We start from the raw sequence: 21,495 nt of genomic DNA, 5'->3' as shown, positions 1-21,495 counted from the left end.
GATTTTCAGAAATGGTGGGCATCTCTTGGTGAAGGTCTGAACAAAACAAAATATGACCTTCCTTTGGCTTACGTGGAAGTTACCATCCTAGAAAATTTAGCATATATGAAAACCATGTTTAAAAATACTTTGTGTTTATATGTAAAACTGAGTTAGGGGCTAAGCTGAGATAATAGACATTTACAAGGCCCATGACAGATCTTCACTGTGCAGCAACTATCCATTCAAATGTTGCAGGACGCTTAGTATGCCTGGCTCCTGCAAGTGGCTCCTACTGATTATGACAACAAAAGGGGCCCAGAGGGTGACCCTATCCCTGTTGGGCTAACAGAATTTTTCATGGCCATGACTGTCAGGGAGAAAAGCATAAATGGCTGGCTGGCCTCACCAAGGAGTTGAGTTCCAGTGGAGAGGTCTGCCCCTGGGAGGGGTGTTTTCAGTGGCTTCCCTGCTTCTCCACGGAGTTACCAGAAGCCATTGGAATTGGCCATTAAAATGACTACTTGCATTAGATATCCTTTTTTTTTTTTTTTTGAGATGGAGTTTTGCTCTTGTCGCCCAGGCTGGGGTGCAGTAGCGCAATCTCGGCTCACTGCAACCTCCACCTCCCGGGTTCAAGTGATTCTCCTGCCTTGGCCTCCCGAGTAGCTGGGATTACAGGTGCCCGCCACCATGCCCAACTGCTTTTTGTATTTTTAGTAGAGATGGAGTTTCATCATGTTGGCCAGGCTGCTCTTGAACTCCTGACCTCAAGTGATCTGCCTGCCTCGGTCTCCCAAAGTGCTGGGATTACAGGTATGAGCCACCATGCCGGGCCTAGATGTCCTTTTAAGGTGCTTTCCAACCCTAATATTTTCTTTCTTTCTTTTCCTTCCTTTTTCCCTCCCTCCCTCTCTCTCTTCCCTCCCCCCCCTTCCCTCCCTTTCTTCCTCCCTCCCTCCCTCTCTCTTTTTCTTTCTTTCTGTCCCTCCCCAACTTCCTTCCTTCTGTCCTTCCTTCCTTTTTTTCTTCTTTTCTTTTTTCCTTTGAGACAGGGTCTCACTCTGTCACCTAGGCTGGAATGCAGTGGTGTGATCATAGCTCACTGCAGCCTTGAACTCCTGAGCTCAAGTGATCCTCCCACCTCAGCCTCCCAAATAGTTGTGACTACAGGTGCATATCAGACATAGCAAGACCCCTACAACTTTTTGTTGTAGAGATGGGGTCTCTACAACAAGACCAGCTATGTTTCCCAGGCTGGTCTTGAACTTCTGGGCTCAAGCAATCCTACCACCTCAGCCTCCCAAATTGTTGGGATTACAGGCATGAGCCACCACACCTGGCCTCTAATAAATTTTCTATGTCTCAGTAATGATGTTTTTGACTCATTGTTTTCATTTTAATAAGAAAACATAATTGCATTGACAAGTATTAAATGACAAGGATGCTTACCACCACTATAATTATTTTTTGTGACCCTTTCCATTCCGAACACTCCTTTCTCTGAGCTCAGCTACTGCTGCCACTCCCTTCCTGTGGCGACCCCCAGCACAGCTGATGGGCCTTGCCTCCATTGGGTCTTTGGAACAGCTGTTGGCCGGAGAACTGGCAGTCTTTGCCAATCTGTTGACCCTGCCATAGAAGTCTTCTCTATAATTTTTTAGTGACTGATTTTTCCCTAACATCATGTATAGGATATAAGGAAAGTCAGTGTAGACTGTGAGAGTGTGTGTGTTCAAGTTTTTGTTGCCATCCTGTTTGATTCTCTTAAGAATCAACTTCTGAAAGTTTAGAATTGAATTTTACGTTTTCTAATACTTAGTTTTATTTCTTATTTAAGGCTGCTTCTGATGCTTGGAAGCTATCCTCTCAGCCACAAAGATGGTAATAAATCTTTGCCTCCCACAGTTCAGACCAAGAATTCACTGCAACAAGGTAAACAAAACAAATATATACACATAAATATATGCTATCTTTGTCATGTGTTTCATCATTTCCTGCCTTGTGTGTGTGGATTTGATTCAGGCTTACTGCACTTTTGCCCTTGTAACTTTAGATTCCATCAGATGGTATTTAGGTAAGCATGGGGCAGGCTCACCTCTAGAATCACACAGCACCATGATGAGGTGAGCTGTGACTCATTTTGTGCAGGGTCGTCTTCACTGTGCTCTTTGTTCTTTGATGATCAATCTCAAGTCTTGTCAAAGTCATAGCAAAGGTAGAAATACTTTCTCTCCCCCGCAGTTCTCTCCCAAGATACTGTTTTGAAGGGAGTTTTGGTTGGATTGGACAGGATTTTGTTGCCCGCTTTTTTTTTTTTTTTTTTTTGTCAGGGAGGGGAGGGATACAGGGTCTTGCTATGTTGCCCAGGCCTATCTAACTCCTGGGCAAATGGGATCCTCCTGCCTCAGCCTCCTGAGTAGCTGGGACTACAGGTGTGTACCAACATGCCCAGTTCAGTTGCTCATATTTTTAAAGTTGGGCAATACTGGGGGCCCTGATCTGGGACAATTGCCCTTGGCCTTTGATCTGATCTTGGGTGCCCTGATCTGGGACAATTCAGTTTAATAGAGGAAATTTTAAAACGAGGAACCTCAGGCTTAAGAGTTTTCTTACAAGTGACAAGTTGTCTTCATTTGGATCATTGTGTCTTGTGTTTTTTATTAAATCTAGATATCAGCTGATGGTTACGAAGTAGAAAATCTCATCTCTGAAGATCTCACAAAGAGAAGTCATGGTTTCAGGACAGAGTATTTCATTAAGCCACCAGTCTATGTGACAGTTTCATTTCCCTTTAATGTGGAAATCTGTAGGATCAACATAGACCTTACAGCTGGAGGAGGTCAGAACGTCATTGGCCTGGAAATGTACACATCTGCCTCATCTAGCAGAGTGTCTTGGAATATGCTCCAGTGCCGGACCCTGGGCCCAGCTGAGCCATCTGTCCCAGACAAGGAGGCATTCACCTTGGTAGGCAAAGTCTTACTGAAAAACCAGAGCCAAGTGGTGTTTAGTCACAGGGGCTTCAAGGCCAGGCCCCCTTTTGGCCCAATGGAAGCCACACTCCCCTCCCCCGCTGTTGTGGCCCAGGAGCTCTGGAATAAAGGGGCTCTTTCCCTTAGCCACGTGGCCCACCTAAGGATCTGTATCACCCATGTGACAGGCAGTGGTATCCCTTGTATCAAGCGGTTGGAAGTGTGGGGTCAGCCGGCCAAGACCTGCTCCCAGGAAGTGATAGACAGCATCCTGCTGGTCGCCTCAGAGAACCTGACTCAGGACGTGGCTCTGCAGGCCCCAGCCTTGCCCATGGAAAGTGACTGTGACCCTGGGGACCAGTCTGAGAGCCAGCAGGCCCCCTCCAGCCTGCAGAAGCTGGCCGAGATCATTCAGGATGTGCCTGAGGAGTTCCTGGATCCCATCACCCTGGAGATCATGCCTTGTCCCATGCTGCTGCCCTCAGGCAAGGTCATCGACCAGAGCACACTGGAGAAGTGTAACCGCAGTGAAGCCACATGGGGCCGAGTGCCCAGTGACCCTTTCACAGGGGTAGCTTTTACTCCACACTCTCAGCCCCTGCCTCATCCCTCCCTCAAGGCCCGGATTGACCATTTCCTGCTCCAGCACTCCATCCCTGGCTGCCACCTGCTTGGGAGAGCACAGACAGCATTGGCAGTGATCCCTTCTTCCATTGTTCTGCCCTCTCAGAAAAGGAAGATAGAGCAGGCTGAACATGTCCCAGACAGTAACCTTGGTATAAATGCTTCCTGTTTTTCTGCCACAAGCCCTTTGGTCTTACCGACTACCTCAGAGCACACTGCTAAGAAAATGAAAGCCACCAATGAGCCCAGCCTGACACACATGGACTGCTCGACAGGTAATTCAGCATCCTGTGTCCACAGCCGGGCTCATCCATCTCCTTCCTGGGAGCTCTCAGCTCTGCTGCCCTTTGCTTTGTGCTTGGCCAGCTTACATTCCCAAGGCTGTGCCTGTGCTACCTCCTTCCCATTTCCCATCCTGGGGCCCCTCAGCTTTGTCTTCAGACCAGGGACAACCTGGAGCCTTGGAGGGGTTCTGTGTGTTCTCGTCTATTCTCATCTGTTCCGAGGCTTCAGTCTGCGTGTTTCGCTCCTCTGCTGGTGATGGTCCCATGGGCACTATTGCCTTCCTTGGGGTCCCTTTATGTGCCCTGGCCTGGTCAACACTTTTTCCTGGGCTTGAAGCCTCTGGTCAGAGCTGCTGGGAGGAGAGATACCAGTCCCTCAAAGCAGAGAATCTCTTCTGGTGCCTTCTTTGTGTTACTCATGTGTCAGTGGGCTTCTCTGGGTGTTGTTTCTAACCATCACAGAGGTACAAGGATACATTGCATGGAGGTTCTCTGTGCGTCCCCCTCACCATGTGGCATGAGGACACAGAAAAGGAAAAAGGACTAGGTTTGTGGGCCTTCCTTTCAGGAGAGGGTTACTGAAGAGAAAAGCCACTCTGAAGAAGGTGCACTCGGTAAATGTGTGGACAAATTGCAACATTCTGTTTGTGGTTTTTTCTGTTTTTCTTCTTTATTGCATTTGGCAGGATCCACCAGGTAAAATTGCAACATTTTTTTTTTTTTTGAGATGGAGTCTCGCTCTGTCACCCAGGCTGGAGAGCAGTGGCGCGATCTCGGCTCACTGCAAGCTCTGCCTTCCGGGTTCACACCATTCTCCTGCCTCAGCCTCCCGAGTAGCTGGGACTACAGGCACCTGCCACCACGCTTGGCTAATTTTTTGTATTTTTAGTAGAGATGGGGTTTCACCTTGTTAGCCAGGATGGTCTTGATCTCCTGACCTTGTGATCTGCCCACCTTGGCCTCCCAAAGTGCTGGGATTACAGACATGAGCCACTGCACCCGACCTCTGTTTTTTTGTTTTTTTGTTTTTTTTTGAGATGGAGCCTTGCTCTGTCACCAGGCTGGAGTGCAGTAGTGTGATATTGGCTCACTGCAACCTCCGCCTCCCAGGTTCAAATGATTCTCCTGCCTCAGCCTCCAGAGTAGCTGGGATTACAGGCGTGTGCCACCACACCCAGCTAATTTTTGTATTTTTAGTAGAGAAGGGGTTTCACCATGGTGCCCAGGATGGTCTCGATCTGTTAACCTTGTGATCTGCCTGCCTCGGCTTCCTAAAGTGCTGGGATCTGTAAGCCACTGTGCCCGGCCTGCAACATTCTTGAGTATGAGATTTAAGGATCCTGGCTTCCTGCCTCTTCCCTGGGGCATTGCCAGTGATTTCTAGGGCTGGTGATGCTGCTCTCTCCTGTGGTGAGCAGCCCTGGTTCACTGGGTGACCTCCGCAGCTGAACGTGTTCAGTGTGAATACCTCAGCGTAAGCTGGATGTTGGATCTTAGGCTGAGATAGATGTTTTTTTGTTGTTGTTGAGATGGAGTCTCACTCTGTTACCCAGGCTGGAGTGCAGTGGTGCAATCTTGGCTCACTGCAACCTCCGCCTTGCAGCTTCAAGCAATTCCCCTGCCTCAGCCTCCCGAGTAGCTGGGATTACAGGCATGTACCACCACACCGGCTAAGTTTTTGTATTTTTAGTAAAGACAGGGTTTCACCATGTTGGCCAGGTTGGTCTCGAACTCCTGACCTCAGGTGATTCGCCCACCTCAGCCTCCCAAAGTGCTGGGATTACAGGCATGAACCACTGTGCCTGGCCTGAGATAGATGTTTTTATCATGTCAAAGAAGTATTGGTTATCTATTGCTAGGTAACAAATTACCCCAAAACTTACTGGCTTACAGCAACAAACATTCATTGTCTCATAACTTCTGTGGGTCACAAATCCCAGCATAACTTGGCTGGATTCTCTGCTTCAGGGTCTCCCAAGGCTGCCATCAAACTGGTGGCCGAGGCTGTGGTCATCTCAAGGATCAACTGGGGAAGCATTTACTTCTAGTCTCACCCACATGATTGTTGCAAGATTCAGCTCGTTGATGCATTGTTGGACTGAGGCCTCACTTGCTGGTTGGCTGTTGGCCCAAGGCTGCCCTCGGTTCCTTGCCTTGTGGGCCTCTCCATAGGGCAGTGTACTGTGTGGCAGCTGTGCGTTCCAGAGAGAGTGCACAGACGAGGGAAATCCATCTTTTAGAATGTAATCTTGAAAGTCACACTCCTCACTTCTATTGTATTCTTCTTTTTCCCAAGGTATTTGTTAATTGCTTATTTATAATATCAAGAAAAATGATTTCTTAGCCTCCATCTTCATATTTCTTAGTTTGAGAACACAGATCAGTGACAAACTTCTGTGTAATTCAACCTAAATAATTCATTCATTCCTTCCTTCCTTCCTTCCTTCCTTCCTTCCTTCCTTCCTTCCTCCCTCCCTCCCTCCCTCCCTCCCTTCCTTTTTTTTTTTGAGATGGAGTCTCACTGTGTCACTCAGGGTAGAGCGCAGTGGTGTGATCTCGGCTCACTTCAATCTCTGCCTCCTGGGTTCAAGCAATTCTCATGCCTCAGCCTCTGGAATAGCTGGGACTACAGGTGCGTGCCAACATGCCTGGCTGATTTTTTTTTTTTTTTTTTTTTTTTGAGGCAGAGTCTCGCTCTGTCGCCCAGGCTGGAGTGCAGTGTGCCATCTTGGCTCACTGCAAGCTCCACCGCCCATGTTCACACCATTCTCCTGCCTCAGCCTCCCGAGTAGCTGGGACTACAGGCGCCCGCCAGCACACCCGGCTAATTTTTTTTGTACTTTTAGTAGAGACGGGGTTTTACCGTGTTAGCCAGGATGGTCTTGATCTCCTGACCGCATGAGCCACCACGCCCGGCTGATTTTTGTATTTTTATGACACAGAGTCTCACTCTGTCACCCAGGCTGGAGTGCAGTAGCACAATCTTGGCTCACTGCAACCTCCGCCTCCTGGGCTAAGCAATTCTCCTGCCTCAGCCTCCAGAGTAGTTGGATTACAGGTGCCCACAACTGCGCCCAGCTTAATTTTTGTATTTTTAGTATAGACTGGGTTTTGCCATGTTGGCCAAGCTGATCTTGAACTCCTGGCCTCAGGTGATCCACCTGCCTTGGCCTCTCAAAGTGCAGGGATTACAGGCATGATCCCCTGCACCTGGCCAAGAAATTCTTTATATTCCGAAATTACTTTGCACTCTGAAAGAGATCAACCTTCCTCATCTCACAATCCTTCATGGAATCATCATTTCTGTAGAAATCTGCGTGTGAGCTGGGTGCGATGGCTCACTCCTGTAATCCCAACACTTTGGGAGACTGAGGCAGGCAGATCATGAGGTCAAGAGATCGAGACCATCCTGGCCAACATGGTGAAACCCTGTCTCTACTAAAAATAAAAAAATTAGCTGGGTGTGTTGGCGCATGCCTGTAGTCCCAGCTACTCAGGAGGCTAAGGCAGGAGAATCACTTAAACCTGGGAGGCGGAGGTTGCAGTGAGCCGAGATCACGCCACTGCACTCCAGCCTGGGTGACAGAGCGAGACTCCATCTCAAAAAAAAAAAAGAAAAGAAAAAGAAAAAAAGAAATCTGCGTGTACCTTATTTCTTCTTTCAGCTGCAGTGAACTTAGCTGCAACCCCCAGGAACACAACGAATGCTCCAACAATATGAAACCTCAGACACCTGGCCAGAGGGCCGCTCATTTGAGGTTTTGTCAAAGCACCAGAAGCCATGGTAGTGGTTGTCCTTGATAGGTATGTCAGCCTCAACACCAGCGTCCTTCCTGCCTGGTGGAGAAATGGATCACTGTGTTCTGTTAGAAGCAAGTCTCTAAGTCCAGCCCACTCAAGGGGAGAAGATACCCAAAAGCATGAATATCAGGAGGTAGGGTTTACCTGGAGACATTTCAGAAACCCTCCTCTACCACTGATTCCTATTTTATTGAGTATTTTTATCTAGGATTGGGGAATCGAACTTTGTTTCATGCCTTTCAGTATCAGTGGAAATATTATTATTATATATATTTTTTGAGACAGAGTTTTACTCTTGTCACCCAGGCTGCAGTGCAATGGTGCAATCTCGGCTCACTGCAACCTCTGCCTCTCGGGTTCAAGCAATTCCCCTGCCTCAGCCTCCTGAGTAGCTGGGATAACAGGCATGTGTCAATACACCGGCTACTTTTGTATTTTTAGTAGAGATTGGATTTCACCATGTTGGCCAGGCTGGTCTCAAACTCCTGACCTCAGGTGACCCACCCACCTCAGCCTCCCAAAGTACTGGGATTACAGGCGTGAGCCACTGTGCCTGGCCCCTCAGATCTTTTAATGTAATAAAATATGTTAATAGGTTTTCTAATATTGCACCATTTTTACATTTGTAGAGTAAACTCCATTTGGTCATGAATCTTTTAATGTTAATGGTTTTTGTTTTGTTTTGTTTTTGTTTTGAGACAGAGTCTTGCTCTGTCACCCAGGTTGGAGTGCAGTGGTGTGATCTTGCCTCACTGCAACCTCTGTCTCCTGGGTTCAAGCGATTCTCCCATCTCAGCCTCCCAAGTAGCTGGGATTACAGGCACCTGCCACTACACCCAGCTAGTTTTTCGTATTTTTAGTAGAGACAGGGTTTTGCCATGTTGGCCAGGCTAGTCTCGAACTCCTGACCTCAGGTGACCCGCCCACCTCAGCCCCCCAAAGTGCTGGGATTACAGGCATGAGCCACCGTGCCTGGCCCCTCAGATATTTTAATGTAGTAAAATACGTAATAGGTTTTCTAATATTGCACCATTCTTACATTCGTAAACTCCATTTGGTCATGAATCTTTTAATATTAATGGTTGTTTGTTTTGTTTTTGTTTTTGTTTTTGTTTTGAGACAGAGTCTCGCTCTGTCACCCAGGTTGGAGTGCAATGGTGTGAGTTCGCCTCACTGCAACCTCTGCCTCCCAGGTTCAAGTGATTCTGCCGCCTGAGCCTCCCAAGTAGCTGGGATTGCAGGCACCTGTCACCATACCCGGCTAGTGTTTTGTATTTTTAGTAGAGACGGGGTTTTGCCATGTTGGCCAGGCTGGTCTCGAACTCCTGATCTCAAGCGATCCGTCTGCCTTGGCCTCCCAAAATGCTGGGATTACAGGCATGAGCGATAGTGCCCGGCCTGTTAATGGTTTCTTTTTGTTTTGTTTTTTTTGGAGACAGTCTCCCTCTGTCGCCCAGGCTGGAGTGCAGCAGTGACGCAATCTCTGCTCACTGCGACCTCTGCTGCTGGGATTTAAGTGATTCTCCTGCCTCGGTAGCTAAGACTACAGGTTCACAGCACCATACTGGCTAATTTATTTTGTTTTATTTTTTTTTGAGACGGAGTCTCGCTCTGTCGCCCAGGCTGGAGTGCAGTGTTGCAATCTCAGCTCACTGCAACCTCTGCCTCCTGGATTCAAGTGATTTTCCTGCCTCAGCCTCCCGATTAGCTGGGATTACAGGCACTCGCCACCATGCCTGGCTAATTTTTGTATTTGTAGTAGAGATGGGGTTTCGCCATGTTGGCCAAGCTGGTCTTGAACTCTTGACCTCAGGTGATCTGCCTGCCTCAGCCTCCCAAAGTGCTGGGATTACAAGTGTGAGCCACCATCCTCAGCCCTGTTTTTTTTTTTTTTTTTTTTTTTTTTTTTAATATAGTGATGGAGTCTTGCTCTGTTACCCAGGCTGGAGTGCACTTGTGCGATCTTGGTTCACTGCAACCTCTGCCTCCTGGATTCTAGCAATTCTCCTGCTTCTGCCTCCCGAGTAGCTGGGACTACAGGCACATGCTGCCACGCCCGGCTAATTTTTTGTATTTTATTAGAGACGGTGTTTCACCATGTTGCCCAGGCTGGTCGCAAACTCCTGAGCTCAGGCAATCCACCTGCCTTGGCCTCCCAAAACTCTGGGATTACAGGCATGAGCTACAGTGCATGGCCCCTGTTAATAGTTTTTAATGGTTCTGTTTGCTAGTGTTAGGATTTTTGTATTCATTAATGAGGTTGGACTGTAGTGTGTGTTTGTGTGTGTGTGTGCCATCTTTGGTCAGGTGTCATCAATGATTTTTTTGTTCCATAGAAAGAATTTAGAATTTTTTCTTTTCTGTGCTCTGGAACAATTGAATAGTATTGGAATACCCACTCTGCCTGGCTAGTAGAAGTCCCTGTGATTGTCAGTGCTGGGTGCTTGTGGAGGGTAGCTCTCTGACACGTTTCCTTTTTTTTTTTTTTTTTTTTTTTTTGAGATGGAGTCTTGACCTCTATCGCCCAGGCTGGAGTGCAGTGGTGTGATTTTGGCTCACTGCAACCTTTGCCTCCTGAGTTCAAGCGAATCTCCTGCCTCAGCTTCCTGAGTAGCTGGGATTACAGGCACACACTACTACGCCTGGCCAATTTTTGTATTTTCAGTAGAGACAGGATTTCACCATGTTGACCAGGCTGGTCTTGAACCCCTGACTTCAGGTGATCTGCATGTGTCAGCCTCCCAAAGTGCTGTGATTACTTACAGGCATGAGCCACTGTGCCTGGCCTGGCAACCTTTTCTTTTTCCTTATGGAAATTATTCTGTTTAGAGTTGATCATTCTTTTAGTTTCCTATGTTCTTCTAAAAGACTATGCAAATAGTATGCTTAATGTTTATTTCTGTGTCTTTGGTTTTAAGAGTAAATTCTAGTTAACATGACCTTCAGAAACTCCTGGAAACATCTGAGGCGCAGTGGGGTAGAACAAGGGAAAAGGTCCTTAGACTTCAGCGTTAGTTTGTGGAGGTCTCAGTCCTGTTGGCCTTGACAGACTTGGTGACCCAGGACCACGCTGACTAGGGCTCCTTCAAGGCCCTAAGCTGATGTCCTGTGTCCTGCAAACAGTGGACAAAAGGTTCCATTCTCCTCTTTGAGACAGCATTGCAAATTTTTCTGCCAGGCAGGTCCCTAGGGCCTTTCTTGGGCAGCTGTCCCCCTACCCCTTTGGCCTTCACCCTCATTCCATGGATTGGCTTTCTGTTGATCCTACACTGAAGGTCCCCTAAATTGTGGCGTGGTCAACGTGGGGTCTCAGTTCTATTCGGTAATAACTGCTTTGTTTTACTTAATAGGAGAGAGAGGACATGAACACCTAGAAAATGCAGACGAACTCCCCTGGGGGGTGGTGGGGTCCCCAGAAGGGCAGAGTTAGGGAAAGAGAAGACTAAGGCCGCTGGGGAGGGAATGGGGGGCAGGGAACAGGAGTCCACAGCCGGCGTTTGCTTGCCCCAGTTATTTTCTTGGCCAGCAAGGAGGCCTTTAGAAAGGAGGCCAGGCGCCGTGGCTCACACCTGTAATCCCAGCACTTTGGGAGGCCAAGGCAGGCGGATCACAAGGCCAGATCTCCTAGCCAACATGGTGAAACCCCGTCTCTACTAAAATACAAAAAATTAGCCAAGCGTGGTGGCGCGCACCTGTAGTCCCAGCTGCTTGGGAGGCTGAGACAGGGGAATCGCTTGAACCCAGGAGGTGAAGGTTGCAGTGAGCTGAGATGGCACCCCTGCAGCACTCCTCAGCCTGGGCGACAAACCAAGACTCCATCTCAAAAAAAAAAAAAAAAAAAAAAAGGAGGGTGCAGTTCTGCAGTTTAGCCACAAGGTGGCTCATGTCTGCCCAGCAGTTTCTCCAGGAGGAGAAAAGCCTGAAGCGGGTGGGATGGGCAGGAACTGCCAGGGTTCCTAGGGCTTTACCTCCCGGTGTTCTGTCATGGTCCGCCAGTAGACATTAGGATGGAGTTTCATTACATTGATGTGTGAGATTGGAGGTGCCGTTTTTATAGCCCTCGAAGGACTTGGGGCTGGTCTCTTTTGCGGAGCCTGTCTCTGGATGTTGTGCTGTGCGCATCTCTCGACAGGTCCACTGTCCCACGAGCAGAAGCTGTCACAAAGCTTGGAAATTGCCTTGGCATCCACCCTTGGCTCCATGCCCTCCTTCACGGCACGGCTGACGGGACAGCTCCAGCACCTTGGCACAAGAGGGAGCAGCACTTCCTGGAGGCCTGGCACCGGCTCGGGTAACATGGGCCCCGCCATCTCCTTGGAGCCTTGGAACGGGTGGTCTGTTTTCTGTCTCTGGATGCTGGGCCGAGTCCCTGGGGGCTCTGTGGACCTGCCTGGCCAGCCTCCCTGTCAGTTCCAACACCCACCCTGGGAGAGAACTTGTTCTCTTGCCTTTTCCAGGGGTAGTTGAGGGGCTGCCTATGAACTTAAACTCCTCACAAGAAAGGCTTTCTTTAGTCAATCCTTAGTAATTCTGTGGATGTAGGGCTTGGCCACCCTCTGCTGTGTTTCCTTGTGAGATCTAATGTTAATTATTTTCTCCTGAGGATTTTTGTTTCTCTCTCTCTTTTTTTTTTTTTTTTTTTTTTTTGTTGAGACGGAGTCTCGCTCTGTCGCCCAGGCTGGAGTGCAGTGGCGCAATCTCGGCTCACTGCAAGCTCTGCCTCCTGGGTTCACGCCATTCTCCTGCCTCAGCCTCTCCGAGTAGCTGGGACTACAGGCGCCTGCCACCACGCCTGGATAATTTTTTGTATTTTTTAGTAGAGACGGGGTTTCACCGTGGTCTCGATCTCCTGACCTCGTGATCCGCCCGCCTTGGCCTCCCAAAGTGCTGGGATTACAAGCGTGAGCCACCGTGCCTGGCCTGTTTCTCTTTTTTGTTGTTGTTGTTATTTATTTATTTATTTATTGAGACTGCATCTCGCTCTGTTGCCCAGGCTGGAGTGCAGTGGCACAGTCTCAGCTCACTGCAACCTCCGCCTCCTGGATTCAAGCTATTCTCCTGCCTCAGCCTCCTGAGTAGCTGGGATTACAGGCACCCACCACCCACGCCCGGCTAATTTTTTGTATTTTTAGTAGAGACGGGGTTTCACCATGTTGTCCAGACTGGTCTCAAACTCCCGACCTCGTGATCCACCCGCCTCAGCCTCACAAAGCGCTGGGATTACAGGAGTGAGCCACCGTGCCTGGCCTTTTCTGTTATTTTTTCTCATCTAGCCTGTCTACAGTCTGACATCCGGAGCACTTTATGTAAATGTGAAGAGAAGTTTGGTTGGGTTTGTCGTCCTCATCCCTTCAGATTAACACTTCCATCAGTGTCTTAGAAAGAGCAGTGGCAGCTTATGGGCCAATTTTGCCTAAAATGAACCTTGACCCCCACTGTATGCCAGAATCTATTAGGATACAAAGCAAGAGAAACTGATTGCAACGCGAGGCATTTTTTACGAGATGGAGCCCATGCTGTGCAAAACGCCTTCTCTCTTGGCTTTTAGGCTGTTTTGCTTCTTTTCTCCTATCTTCGGTGGTCCCTCTTCAGTTTCCATTGCCAATTGCCTTCTCTACCAGCTCTGGCCCTGGACTCTCTAATCTCAATATTCTGTGTTACCCAAGTGAGAACCCACGTCTCCGGCGACTGCCCATGTTCCCCTGTAGCTCCTGCCTCTCCTTGGAACTCATCCTGCCGCCCTGACAGCACTCAACATCCTCTCTCTTTTTTCTTTTTTTAAGATGGAGTCTTGCCCCTGTTGCCCAGGCTGGAGTGCAATGGCGCGATTTCAGCTCACTGCAACTTCTGCCTCCTGGGTTCAAGTGATTCTCTTGCCTCAGCCTCCCAAGTAGCTGGGATTAGAGGCACCCGCCACCACGTCCAGCTAATTTTTGCATTTTTAGTAGAGATGGGGTTTCACCATGTTGGCCAGGCTCATTTCGAACTCCTGACCTCAGGTGATCCACCTGCCTCAGCCTCCCAAAGTGCTGGGATTACAGGCATGAGCCATCGTGCCCGGGCTCAGCATCCTCTCTCAAGGAAACATTCAGACTCTGTACTGCTCGCATCTGCCCTCCAGAGCTTTTCCCCCTCACTGCCCCCATCATCCCACCTGCGTAAGGGCAGCATCTTCTGTCTTGTGGTGAGGCTTCTAACACAGAAGTCATTCTCGATTTCCTTCAGTGTCCGCATCCTGACATTCTGTTCATTATCAGGTCCTGTCCACCCTCCCCCAAGGTGACCTCAGGTTAGTCCCCTGCTCTCCTTCCGTGGCCCCTCCCCTGGCTGCAGCTCCCACTGCCTCACCCCCAGACTCCTGCAGTAGCCCCTGCTGGTAACCCCCCATCCTCGCCTTACTGTGGCTCATCATCCTCACAGCAGTCGGATCTTTTTATCATGTCAGCCCATCACCATGCTCCACTTCTTCAAATCCTACCATGGTATCCCCTGAACTTAGGATAAAACCTCAACTCCCACTCCTTCTGAGGTCCTGCCTGCTGGAGCCCCCACGTGTCCTCTGTAGTCTTATCTGAAGCCCACTCTCACTGTGTCTTTTTTTTTCTTTTCTTTTTTTTTTTTTTTTGAGACAGAGTCTTGCTCTGTTTCGCTCTGTTGCCCGGGCTAGAGTACAATGGCGCAATCTCGGCTCACTGCAACCTCCACTTCCTGGGTTCAAGCAATCTTCCTGTCTCAGCCCCCACTAGTAGCTGGGATTACAGGCACACGCCACCAAGCCCAGCTAATTTTTTTGTTTGTTTGTTTATTTAGTAGAGACAGTGTTTCGCCATGTTGGCCAGGCTGGTTTTGAACTCCTGACCTCAGGTGATCCACCTGCCTCAGCTTCCCAAAGTGCTGGGATTACAGGTGTGAGCCATCACACCCAGCCTCACTGTATCTTTTTCTTTTCTTTTCTTTTTGAGATGGGGTCTCGCTCTGTCGCCCAGGCTGGAGTACAGTGGCACGATCCTGGCTCACTGCAACCTTTTCCTCCCTGGTTCAAGCCATTCTCCTGTCTCAGCCTCCTGAGTAGCTGGGACTACAGGCGCCTGCCACTATGCCTGGCTAATTTTTGTATTTTTAGTAGAGACGGGGTTTCGCTATGTTGGTCAGGCTGGTCTCGAACTCCTGACCTCAGGTGATCCACCCACCTCGGCCTCCCAAAGTGCTGGGATTACAGGTGTGAGCCACCATGCCCGACCACTGTGTCTTTTTCTTTAACGGATAGTCTGTTCTTTGTGCTTGCTCTCCTTTCATTCTGTGTGGCTGGCCCCTTTTTATTCTCACAGCTCTTCCTACAGGAGGCCATGTTAGCCCACCCTGTTCAAAGCAAGGCCTCTTTTTTATCCTCTCTCTTAGTCACCTCAGTTTGCAGTTATATACTTGGGTTTCCAGTCTGCCCAGGGCACAATAATTGTCTTTTCCTTGATGATTTTTTTTTTTTTTCTGTCACTGAAACTGCCCGTGGGGCTCTGGGCCTCTAAGATCTTTTAATGGGACTTCTGGTCAGTGCTGGGGGGAATTGGGGCCCTTGCATGCTCCTGTGGTGTTGTGCCAGGTGTGGTTTTTAAAACTGATGGAAAATAAATTCTCATCATGCACTGTGGGTCAGGCAGATCTCTGAAGCCTCTGGCAGAGCCTGCATGAAAGGGGCACCACTGAAAAGCAGTCAGTGGCTCTTTCCTCCTGCTTCCTCCCCTCCCTTCTTTCCCCCCTCCCTCCCCACCTTCATTCCTCCCTTGCTTCTCTCTCCCTTCTTCCCTTCCCTGTAGAGGTTCAACTTTCCACTCACTGGGGAATTCTTGGCTTGTGTGCACAGAAGAGGCACCCGGTACTTTTATGTTGCTTAATGTTTGGCCCAAAGAAAACACCCGCAGCCAGGCCACTCTTTCCTGGCTACAGTTCTCAGGGATGCGGAGGCAGGAACACTTCAGTTCCTGCTCCCCGTGTAGGGCACCCCTGCCCTCCCTTTGGTGCCTGGTGCCCGAGTGTAGATGGCAGATCCATTCATCACATGTGGATGGAGCACTTGCCCTGTGAGGTGCTGTGCCAGGTCCTGAGGCCAGATGAGAAACATGGACATAGTCCTGACCCTCAGGGCCTGCAAAGCCTGGGGAGGAAGCAGGCATCCTACCTTGGAGGCTGAGAAGGGATAGTGGGCTCTGAAAGCACAGGAAAGGGGCAACCCAGGGTGGCTTCATGGAATGGGTGTGGTCTGAGCCAGGTCTCCAGATAAGGGCATTCTAGGCAGAGGGAACAGCAAGCACAAAGTGAGGAGGCCAGCAGTGCAGAGTATGCAAAGAAGTGATTGGAAGCTGCTGGACTCTAAAAGTTGAGACTGGTGTGAAGAGAGGTGAGGAGGCTGGGTGGGCCGTGCAGGGAGTCTTGACTGTCCCAAAAGTTGGGGAGCCCCTAAGAGGTAGAAAGCAGAGTTATGGGGTGGTCAAGTTACATAGGTGGGTCATTGGAGGCAGCTTTGAGGACAGATTAAGAGGACAAGCCTGGAGCAGAGTGAATAGTTAGGAAGAGATGCGTTGAGTGGCCTGGATTATGGTGATGAAATGGACGGAGAGAAGGGGGGTTAAGAAACATTTCTGAAGCAAATTGGCTTGAGGTTCCTTTGGGGTCCTCCAGAGAGTAGTGGCTAGGAATGGAGACATGGACCGCGAGAAGGACAGGCAAGCCCATCCCCTGTCACTCTCCAGAGGGGCCATGAGGGAAGGAAGAGCCGTGGGTGCAGCCTGGTGGGGCATGGCCAGAGCTGCTCACTGTGACCCTCATTCAAGGATGCCCTGCAGGAGCTGCAGAAGGAGGGAGAGCCTGCCCAGAGGGCCAGGGCAGCACAGGAGGGGGATTGAGGAGTCGGGAGCAGGACTGCCAGTAGCAGTGAGGGGGCTGCAGGCTGCAGGGCTGAAGGGAGCAGGAGCTAGGCCCCAGTGGCAGGTGCGCTGCAGGCCTCAGCCTTGTCTCTGCTGACCTCCCTTCTCACACTTCCCCAACCTTGGTACACTGGACCATGTGCTGCTTTTCCTTTTTTTTTTTTTGTAGAGACAGGATCTCACTGTGTTGCCCAGGCTGGTCTTGAACTCCTGGCTTCAAGTGATCCTCCTGCCTCAACCTCCTAAAATGCTGGGATTACAGGCGTGAGCCACCCCACTGGCCTGTCTTTTCCTTCTCTTGTCGCCTCTCACATTTCTTGCAGTTTATCTTGTCAGAGTGAGCTGTGCCTTGCTCCAGCCTTGGCCACCTATCGCGGGGGAAAGTAAACCTTGCTAGGAAACCAGGAGGAAGGTCCCAGTCCTGCCTGCTGCCCTCAGAAGCCAGCTCTTCTCAAGCATTCGTAGAGGCACTGAGATTTGGTCAAAGATCATAGAGAAGAGGCCTCCCGGGTTCCCAGGCTCCCTCTCCCCCTTGCACTCCCCTACCTGATCAGCCTGGGATGGACTCGGGAGGGATGAAGCCAGATGCTGCAGCGGCACGGTGGGAAGGCTCTGCCTCTCAGAGTAGCCTGGACCACGGAGCAGCTTTCCTAACCCTGGCCTGTTTTCCTTCCTGATTTACCAGAGCAGCCTGGGAGCATCCCGGGCCCTGAGTGTGCCTCCTGCAAAAGAGTATTTTCTCCTTACTTCAAAAAGGAGCCGGTGTACCAGCTGCCCTGCAGCCACCTCCTGTGCCGACCCTGCCTGGGTGAGAAGCAACGCTCCCTGCCCATGACGTGCACAGCCTGCCAGCGGCCGGTTGCTAGCCAAGATGTGCTGCGGGTCCACTTCTGAGTGACTGGCCTCCACTGGAGGAGACTCATCGCTGGGAGGAGCTGAGGGGGAACAGGAGCAGGGCCACAGCACCCCTGAGGTCTGGCCAGGCCCCAGGCACAGAGCTGCCTGCTCCCTCCCGGGGCTCTTCTTCATCACCTCACGGTGTAGCACACTGCTTCTGCGCTGGTGGCAATAGGGCAACAAAGCCATAGGCCGGAGGGCGGGGGGTGTCCCTGCCTCCCTGCCACTCCCGCTGCCTGAGCCCAGGGCCTGCTGGAGCCAGCCCCACCCTAGGCAGGAAGACCCCTGCTGAGGGCCCCCGATGCAGTCCGCATACCCCTCTGTCCAGCAGGGCACTGTGGGTGGCTCACCCTAGATTGTGGCCCAGATCTCAGGAGTCTCTGCCTTCAGGGTCATCCAAAAGTGGACCCTGGGGGAAGTGGGGGTGTCTGTGGAGTGCATGACTCAGCCCCCCGACTCGCAGCCTTAATAAAGCGATGGTTGACGTCTGCTGTGGGTTTCCTCCTGGTGGAGTGCCCGTCTGTGTCATCACACTCCTGTCGCCCACCTGCACCCACACAAGTGGAGCTCACAGGGTAGCTGTGTGCAGTCACTGCAGCTTGCCCAGGCTGTCACTCCTGTCGACGGCCTGAAAGGACACAAACTGGAATTTCAGATCTATCCCCTGCATGGGGACTTAGAACCCAGGTTTGCAGGTGGGTATACATGGTGGGAGGGTGGAGGGCTCCCTCTGGCCGGTGCCAGCTGTGCTCGGCTGGCTCCTGAAACTGCTCCCTGAAGGGGAGCGCAGCGTTTCCGCATGCGGCCGGTTTCAGGAATACTTGTTTATAGGCTGCATCCTTTTTTCAGCCCAACATTTAGCTTTATGGAGTCCCAAAGGGAAAATATATCCATATCCCTACAACTTGGTACTCTCTCAGATTCCAGCCACTAGAAGAACCTCAGTGAGAAAACACACCTGCCTTTCCCTTTTCCCTTCTAAGCACGTTTGGGAAGGAACAGCCTAAAGACGCTTTGTAAAGCTGTATTTTACCCTTCAGCTTAGCCGCAGGTCCCTGTGAACAGCCCGTCCTTGTGAACAGAATGTCCCCGTGAATAGGCACATTCCTTTCCTTTAGGCCGTCCAGGGCTCTAGTCCACACCCAAGACTTTAGAGATCTGGGTTTGGGGTTAGTTGCTTTTTTTTTTTTTTTTTTAATTGAGACAGGGTCGGTCTCTGTTGCCCAAGCTTGAGGGCAGTGGTGCAGTCATAACTCATTGCAGCCTCGAACTCCTGGGCTTAAGGGATCCTTCCACCTCAGCCTCCCAGGAAGCAGGAACTATAGGCACGTGCTACCATGCCCAGCTAATTTTTTTATTTTTTGTAGAGACAAGGTCTTGCTATGTTGTCCGGACTGGTCTCAAACTCCTGGGCTCAAGTGATCCTCCCAAAGTGCTGGGATTGCAGGCGTGAGCCCCTTCGCCTAGCCAAGCCTGCATTTTTTTGAGTTCCTACGTCATTTGTCCACAAAGATGGCTTCAGAGAGGTGGTCACATGCTTCGCTCTGCTTCCCATTGGCACTGACTTTGATGCAGCCCTCACATGAGATTTGAGGGTCCGCATGGATGGCCTGTGCCGCCCTCGCTGGCGAGGCTCCAGTGTGCCCCTGGCTTTCTGGGTCTGTGCCTCTCCAGAATCTTGCCTTACCCTCCGGTGTGCTTGTGTTTTTAGAAAAGCCCCAGCATGGCTGGGCATGGTGGCTTATGCCTATAATCCCAGCACTCTGGGAGGCCAAGGTGGGTGGATCACTTGAGGTCAGGAGTTCGAGACCAGCCTGGCCAACATGGCAAAACCCCATCTCTACTAAAAATACAAAAATTAGCTGGGCATGGTGGTGTGTGCCTGTAATCCCAGCTACTCAGGAGGCTGAGGCACGAGAATCGCTTGAACCGGGGAGGCAGAGGTTGCAGTGAGCTGAGATCGCACCACTGTACTCCAGCCTGGGTGACGGAGCGAGACTCCCTCTCAAAAAGAGAAAAGAAAAAAGCCCCAGCATGCAGCAAAAGCATTTCTTGGTGAGTGTGGGGGCTGGTGATTCCCACCTTCAACCTGTCATGGTCTCGGGGAACAGCCTACTTCCCACCAGCAGCTTGACACCCACAGTGTGCTCTGGCTGCTGGGAGCACATCTCTCTGGGAGAAATCCTGTCCACCCAACCCCAAAAGCCCTAGCGTGCGGTCAGCGTCAGCACAGCACTCCCAGATGAGGGCTGGGCTGCCTCCCCTTAAGCAGCTGTGTTAGAGGTGCTGCCCAGACCGCCTGCAGGTCCCTGGGGATCTGCATTTCTAACAGGCTCCTGCCCCCAAGACTGCTCTGGCGGAAAATCCAGCCTGGGAGCCCCTGGAGTGGCAGGCCCTGTCCTAGGTACAGGTGGAGCCATGCCCAGGAGTTGCGTTCATTTTTCTTAATTGAAAGACTTCCCGCAGAAGGAAGTGGTCTTTTCACTACCCTTGCCAGAAACATGCCAAGCACCAGTGGGCTCTGTTTCTGTCCCCTAGAAAATGGGAATAAAATTTCTTTTGCTGTCACCTGGCTCTGAAGGCACTTTATTTCTCACTAGAGCCTGGACCCAGGCACAGAACAGCTGTAAACACGCAGAGTTTAAGTCCATGGACGGAGAAGACTCAGGACTTCAGAGCCTTGCTGTGGCTCTGCTGCCCTCCAGAGACCTTCCGCCCCCTCCATGACCACAGGGTCTGCGGGCACATGTCTCTTCCCCTTCCTGTGACATTGACTCGGCCCTCTGAACGCAGGTCAGGGCCGTGGTACCCCTGCGGTTTGGTGGGGGCAAAGGGGCCCAGACAGCACCATTCTCCAAATCTCTCCTCCCAAGGTGCGAAGGTCTACCCTGTGGCTCTGCCTTTGGCCATTCTCTGTCCTCACCTGCAGGGGCTCGTAGGTGGAAGAGAGGTTGGCATCAGAAAAGAAGTAGATGAACCAAATGGCCAGGAAGAAGAACAGCTGCTCACAATGTTCCATTTCCCTGCAGCTGGGCTGCGAGGCCCCGGAGCACCTGGGGCGTGGGGCTTAGTAGCTTCTCCCAGCCCCACACCTGCCCGGCTTCCCCCGTAGCTGTCCAGCTTGGGGCCTCCCAGTGGCTGGGTACTTTTCCATTCCCCAGGAGATGGGCCTTCTGACGCTCGGTGGCTGTAAGTAGGTCTGCAGACAAAGAGTCCTGCCCTGGAGGAAACCGCTTTGCCTGCCCGGCCTCCTGCCTGTGGTATTGTGACATTGTGAGGCTGGGCTGGCTGCCATTGTGATGGCCACTGGGGTGGGAAGCTGCTTCAGGCTGGTTTCTCCCCCAGGGCTCCTGTGGGCCTTCATTGAGCAGGTCCTGGCTTCAGAGCTGGCCCCGCGGGCTAGGCCTGCTGTCACCTCACCTGGCTGCTCAGCGTGCTTGCCAGTGCAGGCTCTTTCCTTCCAGTTCTGGATTGGAAGGGGCATGGCTGGGTTGGGAATTAGTGAAAACGGCACTGTCCAGTAGAGTAGCCACTAGCCACAGTGGCTATTTAATTAAAAGTAAATGAATTTTTAAACTCGGTTCATTACACCACCCACATTTAAAGTGCTTGATAGTCACATGGGGTTAGTGGCTACTGGGTTTCGGCCATAATCCCAAAAGACACAGTCCCAAAGGCCATAACCCCGAATGTTGAAATCCCTAAAGATCAAAATCCCTAAAGTCTAAAATCCCTGATGTCTAATTGAATCCCCAAACCATAAATGACAGATTCAAAATTAGGTACAATCAAGTCTTCTTAAATTTGGACTTTTGAGATTGTGATTTTTAGGATTTCAGACTTCAGGGATTTTGATATTTCGGGATTTCAACATTTAGGATTATGGCGATTGGGATCCTATTTTGGGAGTTATGATCAGCACAGGTGGGTCCTATATTGGACAGCACAGATAGAGACCATTTCCACCATCACCGAAAGTTCTCCTGGACAGTGCTGGGCCAAAATAAGAGCTTGTTG

General features: G+C 50.7%; 1 protein-coding gene across 3 annotated transcripts in view; it reads left to right on the top strand.

Moving 5' to 3' along the window:
* Positions 1-17,977, top strand: part of UBOX5 (U-box domain containing 5) — a 50,760-nt gene extending 32,783 nt beyond the window's left edge. Inside the window, exons 2-5 of one of the 3 annotated variants that reach the window (XM_030825812.1) lie at positions 1,820-1,914; positions 2,653-3,853; positions 11,796-11,954; positions 17,272-17,977. In XM_030825812.1, the coding sequence (XP_030681672.1) occupies positions 1,861-1,914; positions 2,653-3,853; positions 11,796-11,954; positions 17,272-17,294 (1,437 nt within the window). In that variant the 5' untranslated portion in view covers positions 1,820-1,860 and the 3' untranslated portion in view covers positions 17,295-17,977. Of the gene's footprint in view, positions 1-1,819; positions 1,915-2,652; positions 3,854-11,795; positions 11,955-17,266 lie in introns of all 3 variants that reach the window. The other 2 variants (XM_030825810.1, XM_030825811.1) reach the window with 2 other exon arrangements.
* The last annotated feature ends 3,518 nt before the right edge of the window (positions 17,978-21,495 follow it).

Source organism: Nomascus leucogenys, chromosome 13 (assembly GCF_006542625.1).
Source record: "Nomascus leucogenys isolate Asia chromosome 13, Asia_NLE_v1, whole genome shotgun sequence".
In the NCBI taxonomy this organism is placed as follows: domain Eukaryota; kingdom Metazoa; phylum Chordata; class Mammalia; order Primates; family Hylobatidae; genus Nomascus; species Nomascus leucogenys.
The sequence above is the reverse complement of the archived record's forward strand: the minus strand, read 5'-3'. Positions and strand labels throughout refer to the sequence as shown.